This window comes from Austrofundulus limnaeus, unplaced genomic scaffold, assembly GCF_001266775.1.
Source record: "Austrofundulus limnaeus strain Quisiro unplaced genomic scaffold, Austrofundulus_limnaeus-1.0 Scaffold11, whole genome shotgun sequence".
Lineage (NCBI taxonomy): Eukaryota > Metazoa > Chordata > Actinopteri > Cyprinodontiformes > Rivulidae > Austrofundulus > Austrofundulus limnaeus.
Window position 1 is genome coordinate 4,145,288 of NW_013952413.1, and position 17,533 is coordinate 4,162,820.

Here is a 17,533-nt window from a genome sequence, read left to right on the forward strand (position 1 = left end):
ACCCAAAGTTACGCCCTTGCATTGGACAAAACATTTACTATAAACAAACTTTCTCAAATTAAAGATATATTTTTGAATGTTTTAAACTGTGTATTATAAGTGTAAATAAACCTACATAAATAACTTTATGTATATGTTTATTTAATAGAAAATATGCATAATACCTCCTGAGATCCTGCAGACCAATTTTAGGGCATTGGTTTTTGACCTGTAGACCCTATTAAGGGGAACTAGATTGTCAGTTTTTTAATTTTACAAATGTATATTTTTAATTCATAATTACTCATGTGTTTGAGGCATTGCCAGGGGAAATTAAAAAAATCCACACCAAGCAAAAAGCTTGAGATTCAAGTGAATCAAATAGTCTGGCTGAGGGAGGCCACCATTTGCCCCCTCTGTCTCCATCTTGGTTGTGCCCCTGCTGCTTCAAAGTTTGGCATGCAAGGCGGCGGGCAATAAGCAAACAAGGAATCCCAKTTTCATATTTTCCTAATTCGTTGTTCTCAGTGGACGTCTCTTCCTGTATCAACAACCCCCTGCTGTTCCCCCTCCGGCACCTCGTGGAACATCATCTGCTGCTTTTCTTGGTGCTGCAACAAGCTGGCTGTGACCCAGTTACCCTTCAGCCGGTAAATRCGGCTTGTTCTTTCCCTCTCTTTTTCTTTTCCTTTGGCCAAATGAATAAAGARCAGGATGGAGACTGAAGTGGAGGTGGGGGTTGGGGGATGAAACAACCGACAAGTTTTAATCCTGTCAGCGAAATGAATCTTACATCAACATGTCAAACTGGGAAAATAAGAGCAAGCCTACTTGGACTGGCTGACAAAACATACTGTACGGTCTGCATCAGGACTACTAAAACTGCACAGAAAAGAAGAATTACAGGCAGGAGTACGTGAGGCTTCCTGCTTATTTACACAGTTATCTGGGAAATGAGGAATCTGCACCACAGATCTTAACTCTTACTCGGTCCTTGTCCGATCGGCAGCTCTGATAACAAGGAACCCAGACTCCGGCATGTTATGAAGATCAGATTTAGCTCTGTGGAAACAAGTGGGGAATGTTTGAGGGCTAGAACGACCCTGAGGAGCTTGAGAAAGCACGCTGAATTATTTTCATTTTCAAAAGTTAGCACAGGTGTTTGAGCCGCAGGATCACCGTCTCACACCAACAGCCCCATACTGTGGAGCTTCATGTCGATCCGGGTCAAGTTCCTGTTGGATGTGTGGCTTTCTCTGCTCATCTTTTTAAAATGGACAAATGTGTCTTTAGAAAGATAAGTTAGGTGTTAATACGTGAGAGGAATAATAGACTTGATCTCATTTCTAACAATGCCCCCATCTTTCATTTGAGACCTCCAGAGTCTGACATCATTACTGCGAGGCCACGCTGGAAGACTCAAATGTTCGTGAAAACCCAGGATTACGTTCTCCTATCAGCCTTGTCAGTCGTCCATCAGAGCGAGATAAACCAGGGTCAGCTGAGATAATGGAAGTGACTTGAACGAATGACCTACATTTATCCAAAACAAAACAAAGAGCTTTTAGAAAATTCTTGAATCCTCATTTTGACCAAAGTTTATTATTTAAAAAAATGCTACATTTCTTTTAGCATAACTATAGGATCTGCTGTGTCCAAATTATATATTTGTTTTTTGGTTTGTTTACTTTATTATCTGTACAAACACAGGCCTAAAGTTGCATGCATCAGTTTATGCATCGATCAGTCTACTGTTCAAATAACATTCCAGTTAGTTGTAATGGTTTGTAAAATTGTTAAAAGCAAAAATTTCATATTCAAATTTCAATTTGATAGCAAAGTGAATGATCAATGCATCAATATGAATTAATTATAATTTCTAAAACCCCCTTTAGTTGGTGCACATCCAGTGATAAATGTCTGGGACTGGACTGAAAATGTGTGAAAAAGCAAAGCGTTTTAAAAGATTTTAAATGATTTACATATTTTTATAATTTCTTATGAATGAAATGGTCCAAAACCAAATACACCACCGCTATTCAGAAAACCTGTTGCTCAAGAGCACTACAAAAGATGACAAGAAAATCTGACTCCCATCTCTGATTAAACTTTGATTATCTCAAGGACTTTTTTCTGCTTGATACATYGTGAAAAAGAACTTTCATATTGGTGTGAGATAAAATGTAACTCATAAAATCTGTCTTTAAAGAGCAGAGAAAACTGATTATAAAAATCTTAAGTGTGCTTATTCTTTCAGGCTAAATTTATATCTCATTTAGAGATTTTAATGTTTTTGTCATGTTTAGCCAGAATGTTCTATTTATATCAGCACCTGATAATGTAAGAGCTTTTGGTAATCCCTAAAAAAAAAACAATTACTCATGATTGACTGCCAATTGAGTCAGCCCAGTCCAGTATGATCCCCACATCTAAGTGATACTAGCCAACAATAAAAGCTCTAAATTCTTTCAGTTTCACACATATTGAGGTAAAAGATGGTGGAGTAGTAGCTGAGAGTCATCCCCAACACATACTCTTATTTTTTTAAAGTCTGTATATTTGGGGTATTTTGAGATGTGAAAACATTCCTAAATGTAAAATGCCACCTTCTGCCAGAGGACCCTTAAAGTCAGGTAAACACCATGAAGGGTTTAGATTGTGCACTTATRTTTTTGATGGCTTTGACATCGGTGCGACACATAAAGTCAGCATTATTTTGTTAAATTTTTTTGCACTTTACAGACTAGTTAATATGCTATAATCAATTTTTGTTTTGTTCAAAGCATGAGCATCTGATGTTTTTTACAGTTGGATATTACTTCAAGCCTTCACACAGCTCTGTGTAGATACAGAGGCTTGGTCTTCACCACTCGGAGTGTTTGATCCTTTGAGTTTGACCTCTATGTCTACAGTTGTGTGTGTGTAAACATGGCTGAGGCAGAGAGTTAAAGTCCAGTGCAAGAGGGGCGAAAAAAGGACCTCATTGTTGTCGTCGTCCTGACCTCTCTGAGAGGATGTCGCCCACAGTGAGGGTTGTGCTCCCACTTGCGGACCGTGTGACTCCGCAGGGACGGGCTTGTTTGTGTGCAGCTCCAAAGACCCTCGCCGGTCTCAAGTAGCTGCTTGCCGTTGAAAGCTCGCTGCTGAATGCCGGCCGTTGGGCGCCCGATGCAGCGTGAGGTCATGTCTGCTCTGTGAGGCCAGTTTTATCTCCTGATTTGTTCCCTCGCTGTTCTCGCTGGAGACAAATTCAGTCTTACATAACTGCCACTTACTTTTAACACTTGGAGTAAACGTAAGTTTTCACCCAAAACACAGCTCTCAGCTGGCCTGTAGGAACTGTGGGCTGGTGTGAGAAAAGAGAAAACATGATGGATCTATAAAAAGTGATTATTAAAAAAAACAAACAGTAATCAACTGCTAAGTTTGGGAAATTTTTCATAAAGTAAAAATAAAATAAATAATACAATGATGAATGCAGTGAGTGCAGCGTGGTGATCAAAGCGAGGCAGATGGAAACTTATGTTGACAGATCTGGACGGCAGGGAGCAGGCCAGTTTCTGCTGGACTTGTTTACAAGCAGTTTCCAGCCAGCAGACAGAACCGCACACAGTCTTCTGCAGCTTTATAGACTTAAACAAACTCTCCAGAGCTGCACTCACCTTGTAAACATCTCTGCCTCATCAGCTGACAAGAGGAGGAGGGGGTCTTAGCTCAGATTCCAAACGTGGACYGCTCTGCGCCTAAAAAACCACTAGTCAGAGACCCCCCTGCATGAAAGGATGGGAATGTTGTTTTCATTCTGTTTACTTCTTTTGTATTGAGCTTTAAATCATTGTTGGGGTGATAAATATTTGGAAAAAGTAGGGTAAAATTAGCATAACTTTTCTGAAATTACTAAGTATGTTTGGTATGTTTGGCCATTGTCTTGTCTGGCCTATTAAACAGGTCACGTGCAGACTGATGGCTGAGCTACCACAGTGTGGACAGTCTGTCCTCTCAGCTGGCATGTCCACTCTGTGCAACAACGGAAAACCTCRTCAAATGTTATTTTTGGTTTGTTTTTCTGACTCAGTACTTTACTCAAATGAGTGTCCCTAAGCTGAAACATTATTTAGGTGATTATTTAGACCTTTTTAGAGTGGGGTTCTGTGGAAATGTATGAACAGTTAATATCTCACCTGTTGTAGATAGCTGTTTGAATAGCCTCATGTTGGAGAGTTTTTAATTTAWTTTTGACAAGCTAATAGCTTTTTTGAGCGGGGCTGAAGCCAAAGTTGATTGCTGCCACCTTAACTCAAACCTCAAAATCATCATAGCAGTTCACGTAAATGCTAAACAATAAAAAATAAGTTCTCATCCTTTTTTTCAGACAATGTTTTTTTGTTAATCCACTTAGTTTTATCTTTGCTGCTGTAAGCTCAAATCTAAACACATTTAGTTTTATTAAGCTATTGATTTGGTGAGCAGATTTGGGAAGGTGAGTAGGCGGGACTTTTGTATTAGTGGTAGAGCTCCACGTCCCAACTGAACAGATGCGTGCTCCGAAATACAACACAGGAGTTTCCAAAGATGAATGTTTTGGCTTCAATTCTGAACAACGGGACAAGGCGGAGACACTTCATCCGTCTTTATTAATGTTGATGATGCAGSCCGAGGCACTTCCTGTAAGACCATCATAATATTTCTGCTGGGATTACTGTGAAATGAGAAAATAATGATGGTTTATAGAGTAGCCCTCACTGCTGTGGTATTTAGGGGTTGGAGTTTGAAAACATCAGTTCACTCTGCTTTTGGCCTYGCTCAGTTTTTAGTTCATCACTCCAGTCAGAATGAAACTTAATTCWCCAAGCTGGAGGAGTTTAAAGTGCTATCTACARCAGGTAAGATATTAGTTGTTCATAACTTAAACTAAGATCTGAATTATCACTCTAAGCAACTACCTTTATAAGATTAGTAATTTGCCTTGTTCCTGCTTATATTTGTACATTTCTTTGCTCACTAAAAATGTTCACCTCTGATTTCTTCTAGTTTACATTCAAAGTGCGAAACCTGGGCTCACTATCCCTCGCCTGGGTGGGYGATGGATCAGGGGTGAGTGTGTCACATATCAGTGGCAATAAATTAAAAAAAGAAGCAATTATCTGTTTTTAACTTCCAGCCCATTTCCTCCTAGGTGCTGCTGGTGCTGACGACATTTCATGTGCCGGTGTTCATGATGCGTTTAGGCCAGTCCAACCTGTACAGGAGGTGAGCAAAAAGCCTCTCGGAGCAGATTGYTTTAGATGTTTTCAGTGTTTTGTGGGTCTGAATTCAAGCTTCTCCGTGTGCATCAGTGAAGAYCACGGAAAGACGTTCAAAGACGTGACTCACCTGATCAACCACACRTTCATCCAGACGGAGTTCGGTATCGCCATTAGCCCAGACCACTCGGGGAAGGTGAGCCTCAGAAAAGTCAACATAAGGAATTGTTTTTTTTTTCTTTATATGTACATAATTGGTTTTTGTTTTGATTCAGGTGATCCTGACAGGCGACGTGTCAGAGATCGGGGACTTCCGACTGTTTCGCTCGCTGGACTTCGGCCTGACCTTCGAGTCCACTGACCTGCCGTTTGTTCCTCTCATTCAGCTGCTGTACAACCCTGCAGACTGCAACACTCTCCTGACCCTCAGTATCTCAGTTGAGTTTCAGTCTCTACCTCCTAAACTGATGCTGAACCAGACAGTTCTTAGTTATGCATCACTGCTTCGATTCAGTTGAGCAGAGTTTATTTACTGACACATCGTTTGTCTTTCCAGTTGAACTTGTGGCTCTCCGAGGACTTTGGCAGCACGTGGAGAAAACTCCATAAGAGTGTGTGTTTGGTCAGATGGTGAGAATTTCTTTTGCCGTCATTAGTCAGGTTCTATTTAAGCATTAACACATCACAAATTATTACTTAAACAGTTTCAATCAGTATAAATTTACACCAGTTGTTTACAAATTAGATCTTTATTTTTGTCTCGGATTAACAAAAATACGTAAAATAAATGGGTTTTACATAAATGCTGAGTACCGGGGGAAAAAAATCAAGTTTAGTTAAATGCAAATTTCCCTTATGAAAATAACATCTATAACTCAGTCATTTTTACAWATATGGAGCTAAAATTTGTTGTGTTAGTAGCTGAGAGTCATTCACAAAACATACTCTGATCGCTATTGTATAATGTGCACAATGCAAAGTTATTTTTGAGATTTGACTAGAATTGCTTAAACTCCATCATTTTTCGACATACAATTTTTTTTTCTTGAAAGGGTAAAAAAAACTACTCTAATAGAAGATATGTTTTGTAATAAAAATAAATTCCAAATTCTAAATTGATCTAATTTATAGACAGAAATATATTTTTTGCCTCACAGTTTTAGAAAATTGGATTTAAACATAAAAGCTTACGATACGAAGCAATACGACTGAGACACAATAGCTTCTAGTAAATGATAATTAATCTGTGTTTATGAAGACAATACTGTTCAGTGTTAGTCACAGAGCCATGTCTGATTGCTTGCAGTCTGCATGTCCCTCCTTGTTTTCCCTGTAAGCGGATTGCACGTCTTGTTTGTTTGTTGTTGTCTCCATCTGCCACCGTCCTGGTTCGGCTTTTCTCTGAGGTCCGCTGAGGTCGTGTGCAGAGACCACAGCGGTCCTTCAGGCCTAAATCTAAAGTGACTGCCGAGGCTGTGAGGTTCTCCTCAATCTCCACTCAGTGAAGACATTCTTCTTCAGCCCACAGTTCTCTGACCAAACAGCGTGAAAGCTTTTATTCTCTTTTGGCAGCAATTAAAAAACCTTAACTGGGAACACAACTCATTATTTAAGAAACCAAAACTTTAATTGCTGATTTCTACAAATCACATTTGAATTTAACAAGAAATGTTGTTTGGATACACCACCCCCCTCCCCACCCCCGATTTTAATTCTTTCCTGAATGGTTTCTTTTTCCAGGGGCCCAAAAAACAGCATATACTTTACAACCAACAACAACGGATCTTGCAGTAAGAGGATAAAATTATCACACTGCTATTATTATTTGTTTGAATTCTATAGTGATCCCTTTTTTGTTGTTTGTTAGATGACAAAGGATCATTACAATTAAAGAGGAGCGATGACTACGGCGGAAGTTTTAAGACCATTGCCACCAAAGTTTACTCTTTTGTTCTGGGAGGAAAATTTGTTTTTGCCTCCGTCATGACAGGAACGGTATGTATGTCTGCTGCTGTATTTTTTATTTATTTTTTTAATAAGTGGATGGGTAGGTAAGAAAAACAGGAGGTAGTTCTCCTCTTATTGAGTTCTTTTAATCCAAATATCAACAATACAAAAAAAATAGGTCAGATTTGTGCTGGTGGTGGATAATTTCAGTTTTTTTTTCCACTGAGTGAAGATCATTTCAGCTTGTTAAAGTTAAAGAAGCAGTTTTCCTGAAAACATTTAGCAGATTCTCAGTTCATAAAATGCTGGGAAGTCGTATATCTGTGTTATCACTTGTTGTGCAGAGTTTGTTTTGGAAATATGAGCACCACATGAATTAATAACAAGTTATGAAAGAGGTAACTTTTTTTTTCAAATACATCTTTAAAAGATAACCTTGTTAAAATATATAATATGATAATMTTAAGTTTGGTTCTAAATCATGTTTTGTGTGATACAGATGTTTGTTTATCAGTGCTGTCTGACAGGTCATGAGCTGCTGGATATCTCTTCTGTTCAGATATTTGTATCCTGATGTCAGTCTGTAGAACATGCAGTCATGTAAACACCACAGATATGAACAGAAACACTGACGTAGTCTGACCTAAAAATATTAGCCATAATATTGAAACTGTTCTTACTTTCATTCCTCATATTTTTGTGGTTGAATCGGAGCACCTCTTGTATTAACGACTGAATACCGACCACATTTTTTCTTTTTCTTTTTTATTTACTTAACTCAGRGGGCTTGTCTGGATTCCCCAAATCCAGACTGCCTTCCTTTTCAGGCGTGAGGACTAAAACGGTGCACAGGAGTGTTTTAAACTGCTTGGATTGAGAAAATTCCATCCCACAGAGAAAAAGGCTCTGAGCTGGATTCAAAGACCTCTTGATTTGTCCAAGAAGGACATTTCAAACACACCGCCCTTCTTTGTGTCTTTTAAATACACCAGTTTTTAAGTGCACATGGAAAATTCCACATAAAAAATAGTGACAAACTTTTATCAGTAAAAAAAAAATTTCCTCTAGGAAGATAAATTTGGACCACATAAAGAGATCATGTTCTGAAGAACCATCATGAATATTGGGCATCATAAAATGTAATCTGTATCATTCACAAGAGAAGCAAAGAAAAGAAAGAAAAATGTATAATAAGAATTAAAATGGACAAACAACACAAAGAGCATGAATACAATATAAAGTATCTGTTAAAAAAAGTTTTAATAAAATACTCAGTAGAGGAGTTGTTTTATCAACATATACCCAGGCACACAAGAGTACTTCAATATAGCTAGAACAAGATGAACTGATTCTGTTTTATACATTTAAATTAATGTACTGTACATTATTGTTGAGACTGTTTTACTAACTGATGTGTGTAGATGGCTTGTTGACGTAACTGGAGGTGTTAAAGTTTGCATTTTGTAGCAGTAGTACCACCCTCTCTGCATTTTATCATTCATAGGAAATGAGCTGCTGAACCAAATTTATTCCAAATGTCTTTTTACCCTTTTAATTACAAAACGGGTGCAGTGAAAGACTCAGAATCATGACCCGTGGAAAGTGAAATCATTTCCCTTCCTTCACATTCACAGTCATTTCTTTCTCACCTGCATGTCCTGCATGGGTGGGAGGGTAGCTGCAGTGATGAACTGAGCAGTCTTCACTACTCTCTGCAGAGCCTTGTGTTCAGCAGCAGTGGGACTACCATACCACACTGTGAGACAGCTGCTCAGAATACTCTCCACAGTGGACCTGTAGAAGTTGCAGAGTAGCTGCTGTGGCAATTTAGCCCTCTTTAGACGACGGAGGAAGTGTAGGTGCTGTTGGGCTTTCCTGATAATGTGGGGATGTATTCAGTGACCAGGTGAGATCCTCTGAGATATAAACACAGAGGAACCTGAAGCTGTCCACTCTCTCCACTAATGTCCCCTCAATACTCGKGGGTTTGTGCGCTCAACTCCCTCGCCAGAAGTCCACAATCAGCTCCTTGGTTTTGCTGGTGTTGAGGGAGAGGTTGTTGGTGGTGCTCTGCGAAGAGCTTCACTTCCTCCCTGTACGCCCCCTCGTCATCATTGGAGATATTGCCAATGACTGTAGTGTCATCAGCAAACTTGATGATGGTGTTGGTGCTGTGTTTAGCAAGGCAGTCATGGGTGTACAGGGTGAAGAGCAGGGGTGAGAGCACACAGCCTTGTGGGCAGCCGGTGCTGAGTGTGAGGGTGGGGGAGGTGTGGTCACCCATTCTGACTGACTGTGGTCTGCCAGTGAGGAAGTCCATAATCCAGCTACAGAGTGAGTTACTGATTCCAAGGGTGTTGAGCTTGGATACCAGTCAGGATGGGATTAAGGTGGTAAAAGCGGAGCTAAAATCAACAAACAGCATTTGTGGGTGGAATTGAATGTTGTGAAAGAACACCTAATGATACAAAACTTTATCCAACAGCAAATTAAATACATTTGTTGACAATGGCCTGTTAACGAGAAATGGCCTTGGCCGAGACCATGGTCTTGAGCTGGAAACCGGTAGCGTGCCGTCTCCGGGTCGGGGGGGAGGTCCTGCCCCAAGTGGAGGAGTTCAAGTATCTCAGGGTCTTGTTCACGAATGAGGGAAGAATGGAGCGGAAGATCGACAGGCAGATTGGTGCTGCATCTGCAGTGATGCGGGTGCTGTACCGGTTTGTCGTGGTGAAGCGGGAGCTGAGCCAGAAGGCAAAGCTCTCGATTTACCGGTTGGTCTACTTTCCTACCCTCATCTATGGTCACTTACTTTGGGTAGTGACCGAAAGAACGAGATCGCGGATACAAGCGGCTGAAATGAGTTTCCTCCGCTGGGTGTCTGAGCTCTCCCTTAATAGCGATAGGGTGAGAAGCTCAGTCATCTGGGAGGGACTCAGAGTAGAGCCACTGCTCCTCCATGTCGAGAGGAGCCAGTTGAGGTGGCTCATCTGGTTAGGATGCCTCCTGGATGCCTCCCTGGTGAGGTGTTCCGGGCATGCTCCACTGGGAGGAGGAGGCCCAGAGGAAGACCCAGGACACGCTAGAGGGACTATGTTTCTCGGCTGGCCTGGGAACGCCTTGGGATTTCCCCGGATGAGCTGGCCCAAGTGGCTGGGGAGAGGGAAGTCTGGGTCTCTCTGCTTAGGCTGCTGCCCCCGCGACCAGATCCCGGATAAGCGGCAGAAAATGGACGGACGGATGGGCCTGTTAACTTACCATTGCTACAATTCCTGACTACATTATCTCCTACAAAAAGCTCTACTAAACACAAATTTTCATACCATAAAACTTTCCAAGCTACGTTGCTGTATGGTCTTCATGCATGTACTGTATTGAAATAAGTTGTGTGTGTTTGTGTGCATTTGTGTCAGGGCACAGAGCGTGGGATCCATGTCTCAGTGGATGGAGGTGATCACTGGAACACGGCCCAGCTTCCTTCTGTCACCCACCAGCAGTTTTACTCCATCCTCTCAGCCAATCAGGGCATGATCTTCATGCATGTGGAYGACCCAGGAGGTCAGTGACAATGAAGCAGCTTTAGTGATGACTGTGGGCGACTCTGATATTGTTTATAGTGTTGTGAATTTTTAATAACGCTGATGATCGATGGCTCACACAAATACCAAGTTTTGTCAAACCAGTTGCCAAGAATTTCTCTCTGAGCACAAAATACGTTGTTGCAGTGTTCTAACCAAATTCTTTGTGTGTGTGTGGAGCAGACTCTGGTGTTGGAACCATCTATGTGTCAGACGACAGAGGAACCGTTTTCTCCAAGTCTCTGGAGCGCCACCTTTACACAACCACAGGGAGCGACACAGACTTCACAGCCGTTGCGTCTTTCAGGGGCGTCTTCATGACCAGCGTACTCTCTGAGGGTGAGTTACCAGACTGTTGGCACTTTCACATAAACTCGCTGTAAACATTCACAAACCTCGATGTAGAGGCTGTCGAAATTCCAATGTTTAATACAAGCCAACTTGGGATCGCACAGAAAAATGAAAGAATGTTTTGCAAAGCTGTGTAGAGTCATCTTTACTTCAGTCTAGGTCAGATTGCATCAGGGTGAGTGTCTTATCTGTTGGTTTTGATGTCTCAGGTTTTTTCCTAGTGACACCGAATACAATATCTTAACAGAAGTGACAAACTGGTGTTATACTTGTAAAACTGAACACGTAGATTATTTTATGTGTCACTTAGAATTACTATATTACAAGCACACTACTACATGAAGGGAATGGATCACAAAAACATTTTTCCTCAGCTCTRTATGGCATCATGTCTCTTAAGAACACTTCTTTAAGCAAAGATTAAGACAGGCTGGGAGGGTGATTTAGGAGAGGAAAGGATATGGGCGATGATATGTGGTACTACGCCTTACAAAGAGTAAATCATATTGCTTCCTGTGCAAGACTAATGTCATACAGTTTAAGGTTCTACACAGCAAAAATGTCAGTGTTAATTTAACATCCACAGTGTTAATTTTAACACCAGCAAGTGTCTATGTGTCCACACTCGCTGGTGTTAAAATAACATTTGTGAAAGTGTTAAATTTTAACACTCATTTTTTTGTTAGTTTAACACCAACCAGTGTTTAATATTCAACAATTCTTGGTGTCACATTAACTTAAAAATAGTGTTAGTGTTAAAATATAGTGTTAACAGTAACACCAGCCAGTGTTAAATATTCAACAATACTGGGTGTCATATTAACATTTGGACAGTGTTAAAATTAAGTGTTAAAAGTATCACCAGTGTGTTATTATTAACAAAAGAAATTGTGGTGTTTGAAAGGTTAACATATACAACAAGGTGTTAATACACCATCAAACTGGGAGTGTAAATTTAACACTCAAAGTTAATATCAAACTCTTTACTCAGTAGTTAGTAGAAAAGTATAATGGAGTCACCCTTGACACACCAGGACATACCTCTTACTCATGGTGTGGATTTTTGGCCATAACACAAACTTAAAGTTGAACAACTTGATCAAACTGAACAAGAAAACTAACCAGAACAACTAATTTTTACTCTCATGAACGTCTTTAATGGTCAGAAACATGCAAAAACATCATTTCTGCGAGATTTCTCAGCAAGGAATGCTGGGTAAATGCTGGTCTGTCTGACATGAGGTGGAAGAGGGCGGGGCTTTTCAGAAAGCTTCTTTCAACACTGCATGGTGTTGTATAGCTACACTGTTAAGTGTTATATAAGACAGCTGTGGGCGGAGCTTATTTAACACTGTCCAGTGTTGAGACAACACTAAGGAAATCAACACTGGGAATTAACACCRACACTGGGTATGAGTGTACTCAGAAAGTGTTAAAATAACACTAGGGGATGTTAAATCAACACCCAAAAGTTTAACACAGAAATTTTAACACTCCTGTTTTTGCTGTGTACATTGAGCTCACTTTTCTAAAGCAGAATAAGTCTAAGCTTAGATACCAGCTGTGTTAGGTGTCATAACTTCGCTTCTAMTTTAACCCTATATGTTCTGGTCATGTCCTGCTTTGGTCCATGATCTTTAAAATACTATCAGAAGCACTTAACATCAATCTTCAACCAATTGCAGCAGCATCCATCTTTGGTATTAYGGAAAATAATGTATTATTTTAATAAAAAGGTATAAAAATATGCATGAACAAAGGGTTGGGAAATGCCTGTAAAAAAGAATGGTTTGTATTCATCCATCTTGAAAATAAGAACAAAACAAGCAGAAGGCAGAAACAAGAAATATAAAAATAAAGTGACATGTATTATAAGACAACATAAGAAGGAATATTACAGTGATTTATTAAGCAAACGTAATGGTGATACAAAAGCAACATGGGGAGTAATGAATAGTGTTTTAAAAAAGCATAAGCTACAATCAGGTATTTCAAAGTACTTTGTAAAAGATAATAAGGAACTTTATGGTCCAAGTGAAATAGCTAAAGAATTTAATCATTATTATGTTAATGTTGGTCCAAGTCTTGCTGCTCAAATACCAAAAGCTGATTATGATGTGACTCAAACAATCAGAAGTTGTGCTAACAGCATATTTCTTGGTGAAACTGATGAGGAAGAAATAAGTATGTGTAAAAAAAAATTCAGATAAAAGGTCAAAAGATTGGGTGGACATGGACATGATGTTTGTTAAGGAAATAATGTCTTATGTTATTAAGCCCTTACAACATGAAAATAGCCTAGGTAATTCCCATATATAAAAATGGTGAGAAATGTATATTTAGTGATTACAGACCAATATCCTTATTACCACAGTTCTCAAAAATCTTGGAGAAGTTATTTGTGATCAGATTAGATCAATTCATCATTAAAAACAATATCTTAAGTAGCAGTCAATATGGATTTAGAGCCAATAACTCTACTTCAATGGCTCTTATGGAACTGATAGAACAAATAACAAATGCTATTAATCAAAAACAATATTGCGCCAGTATTTATTGTTGACATAAAGAAAGCATTTGACACGATTGACCACAGCATTCTACTTGAAAAACTAAATTAATATGGGATTAGAGAACCAGCATTACAATGGATATCTAGTTATTTGGAAAATAGGAAACAGTTTGTACAAATACATGTTGTAAGATCTGAACTCTGTGGAATCACATGTGGAGTTCCTCAGGGTTCTATACTTGGACCAAAATTGTTTCTTATATGTAAATGACTTGGTCAATGTGTCAGGGCTTATTAAATGTGTTTTATTTGCAGATGAAACCACATTTTTTGTTTGGGTATAGACATACTGTAGAACTGATGTTAGAGAAAATGCAAGCAGAGTTTGTGAAAATACAAAACTGGTTTGAAATCAACAAATTATCATTAAACTTGGATAAAACTAATTATATGATATTTACAAAAAGACAAAGAACTGTTAACATTCCATTTAGAGTTGATGGTGTAGAGATTAGTAGAGTCAGTGAGGTAAAGTTTTTGGGTGTTATTATTGATGAGAAACTGACATGGAAACCTCATATAGATTATTTAAAAATAAAACTAGCTAAATCTACTGCATTGCTTTACAAAGTAAGGGACTTGTTTAATGATAAAGCTCTGTATATGTTTTATAACACATTAATTGTTCCACACTTGGTCTATTGTGTTGAGGTATGCGGTAAAGCATGTAAGACTATTACAGATCCTGTTTTTGTTTTGCAGAAAATGGCTATAAGAGTTATCGCTCGAAAAATACCACCATTATTCATCAAATATATTATTTTGTAAAGTGAAATAATTGAAATTCGATGATTTGGCTGATTATAATATTTTGTTAGTTATGTATAAAGCACACCGAAACACATTACCTTCAAACATTCAGATAAACTTTGCGAAGAGAGAAAGCTGTTATAATCTAAAGGGAATAGAGATGTTCATGAAACCTAAATTTCGAACATGTTTCAAAGAACGGTGCACCTCAATCCAAGGACTCGGAATGTGGAATAATTTGGAAGGTGATGTTAAAAATGCCACATCAATGTATATGTTTAAGAGAATGATAAAGATTTATTGTTAAAAAAACATGAAATGGTTTAATATGTAGCCATTCAAATTGTTCTAGAAAGATTCGATTTTTGTTTTGTTAACCGAAAATTATTATAGTTTGAATTTATACTTGATAAAAAAGGGGCAAACATTATAAGATTTTTTTTCTTTTCTGTCTGCCGCCTTTCTTTTCATTTTATTAGTATTTTCATTTTTATTGTACATAGAATTTTGTTTTTATGGAATGAATAAAGTTTGAAATATCAAAATATCAAATATCAAAAAACATTGCCTTTACAAGAATAGAGGAGTATTGCTACAATGGAAGTCCACAAACCCACCCAAAGCATCTATGTGGATTAGAGATCTCGTGAATTTTATCTAGTTAGAAAATATGAAATATTCACTGAGAGGCACCAACGACCAATTTTATTCTACACAGAATGCAGTCTTAACATACTTAGCCAACCTTCCCTCACTGCCCGATAGTGTTTACACTATTTACCCACTTTAACGACCTGGTAAGCCACAACTTTCCATAATTGTTACAATACTATCCGTACGCCTCTCTAATCTTTTTAAATTAACCACCTATATTGCATTGCTTAATGTATCTGTATGTAAAATCATTTGACATAACCAGAAGGCTCCTCCCTTTTGATTTTATAAATATACTATAGAGTATTCATAAAAAATAAATGTGTCCTTTGTTCTGAAAGGCTGGGGGTTGGCTTGGGCTTAGTCCCCCCCTTTTTTTTTGTTGTCCTTTTTTTGTGTGTTACTATTGTTATACAAAAGGGGGTGGGAATATATATATATCATATTTTTATTTATTGAAAAATAAAGGACAAAAAATAGACAGACAGACTATGACCAAACAAAAAGTGTTATTTTTGTTGTTCCACTGTTTAAAATGAGCATGTGCTTCTTTGAAAGCAAAGGTTTTCTTTTTGTCTTCACTTTTTGTGCTCGACATACAAAGTATCTATATTTAAACTAGTAGCATTTAATATAGACGTTAAATATGTTTTAATATAGACGTTAAATATGTTGTGTTCTTTTTACAGAAGGTGAGGTGGAGACTGTGATCACTTTCAACCAAGGAGCAAAGTGGCAGCCGCTGCAAAGGCCAGAGAACAGCCCCTGTAACACAGAGACRTCCACAAACAGACCAAACAGAGTGAGATGTGCATGCTAATATTTATTTATCTTTATGTTGTTACGCTTTGTATCTTGCATGAATAAATAGCTCAAAGTTTTTCAGTGCGAGCTTCTCACATTTTGCTGTGTTTGTGGCTACAGTGCAGACTTCACATCCACGCCTCCTACAGCACCACCATGAAAATGAACGTCCCAATGCTGCCTCTCTCACAGCCCAACGCCGTGGGTCTCATCCTGGCTCATGGTAAAACAAACAGGAGCACACCAAGACCTAAATTCAACAAAATATTGTGCAGCCTTTTTTTTTGGCACCAATCATAAATACCTTGCAAAGGGTAACATGTGCCTCAAACTGTGCTGCCAACCAAACAGTGTCTCTCTGTGTTGGTGCAGTTTGCCTACATTTAAATGAGCTATACATGAATTTAGAGGAAAACTCATTATGTAAATTACCTTTGGGGCTAAAAAAAAACAGTTTTCATAATCAGAGCTCCTCTGCACTGCTGCCTTCACATTGAAGAGGGCTGGCATTTTAGGGAAAGTATATTCATCCTCTACTCCAGTAATGAGTATAAAACATTGTTGCATCTGATGGACATGTTTGTGGCAATTTAAGGGATAAGGTGCTAAGATGAATCAGAATAAAGGTGCAAATAATACAAGCGATGCGCTGCACAGGGTCAGTATATCCTTAGAAAATTCTTAGCTTTCTGCTCACCAATCCTTCTTTTTCCTTCAGGCAGTGTTGGAGATGCCGCCTCAGCTCTCTTCCCTGACGTCTATGTGTCTGATGATGGTGGTCACACATGGCTGCTGGCCCTCAGGGGTCCCCATCACTACGCTATCCTGGACTCTGGAGGACTGCTGGTTGCTGTGGAGCACAGCAGCTCGCCAGTCAATCGGATAAAGTAAGACTGGATGAGTCTGACTCATCATCCTTCTGACGTTAAATGTAAATTAATTTGTGACAGTGGGGTTTGTGGGCTTTCTCTCATTGACACTCCTCAGGTTCTCCACAGATGAAGGGCAGTGTTGGCACACGTATAACTTCACCAACGACCCGCTTCACTTCAGCGGCATGGACAGTGAGCCCGGCTCTCGCTCGATGAACGTCAGCGTGTGGGGCTACAGGAGCGACTTCAGTAACTGGGTGGTGATCACCATAGACTTCAAGAAGCTCCTCACCAGAGAATGTGAGTACAGGTGAGAAGATCACTAATCTTTTATCAGTGTATGAGTTTGAACTCGGGGCATGCGTGTTTCTGCAGGTAATGAAGAAGACTATGTAGCGTGGCAGGCTCACTCTGAAGACTCCAGTAGCGACGGCTGTGTTCTAGGCTATAAAGAGTCTTTCCTCCGCTTGAGGAAAGACTCAGTCTGCTGGAAAGGGAGGGACTTTGAAGTCACCAAGAAGCTGTCCCGCTGTCCGTGTACAGTGGCTGATTATCACTGGTTGAGTGCACTAAACTAGTACTTCTTTTAAGTTTGAACGCATCAAATCATATTACAGCTTTTGCACAGAAAGTCCAACAGTAAGAATGTGACCCTGATTTATCTTGCAGTGACTTTGGGTATTATCGTCCAGAGAACAGCTCGGAGTGTGTGGAGCAGGAGGACATGACGGGCCGGGCTCTAGAGTTCTGTTTAAATGGGACCACAGAGCTGCTGCAGACCAGCGG

General features: G+C 39.3%; 1 protein-coding gene across 1 annotated transcript in view; it reads left to right on the forward strand.

Moving 5' to 3' along the window:
• The first annotated feature begins 3,882 nt into the window (after positions 1-3,882).
• LOC106513217 (sortilin) overlaps positions 3,883-17,533 on the forward strand; it is a 19,139-nt gene continuing 5,488 nt past the window's right edge. The window contains exons 1-15 of the mRNA XM_014001937.1: positions 3,883-3,889; positions 5,011-5,073; positions 5,156-5,418; positions 5,498-5,659; positions 5,779-5,852; positions 6,963-7,012; positions 7,090-7,217; positions 10,580-10,724; positions 10,928-11,083; positions 15,761-15,873; positions 15,996-16,098; positions 16,594-16,762; positions 16,863-17,047; positions 17,123-17,306; positions 17,417-17,533. Coding sequence (XP_013857391.1) covers positions 3,883-3,889; positions 5,011-5,073; positions 5,156-5,418; positions 5,498-5,659; positions 5,779-5,852; positions 6,963-7,012; positions 7,090-7,217; positions 10,580-10,724; positions 10,928-11,083; positions 15,761-15,873; positions 15,996-16,098; positions 16,594-16,762; positions 16,863-17,047; positions 17,123-17,306; positions 17,417-17,533 — 1,919 coding nt within the window. The remainder of the gene's footprint in view (positions 3,890-5,010; positions 5,074-5,155; positions 5,419-5,497; positions 5,660-5,778; positions 5,853-6,962; positions 7,013-7,089; positions 7,218-10,579; positions 10,725-10,927; positions 11,084-15,760; positions 15,874-15,995; positions 16,099-16,593; positions 16,763-16,862; positions 17,048-17,122; positions 17,307-17,416) is intronic.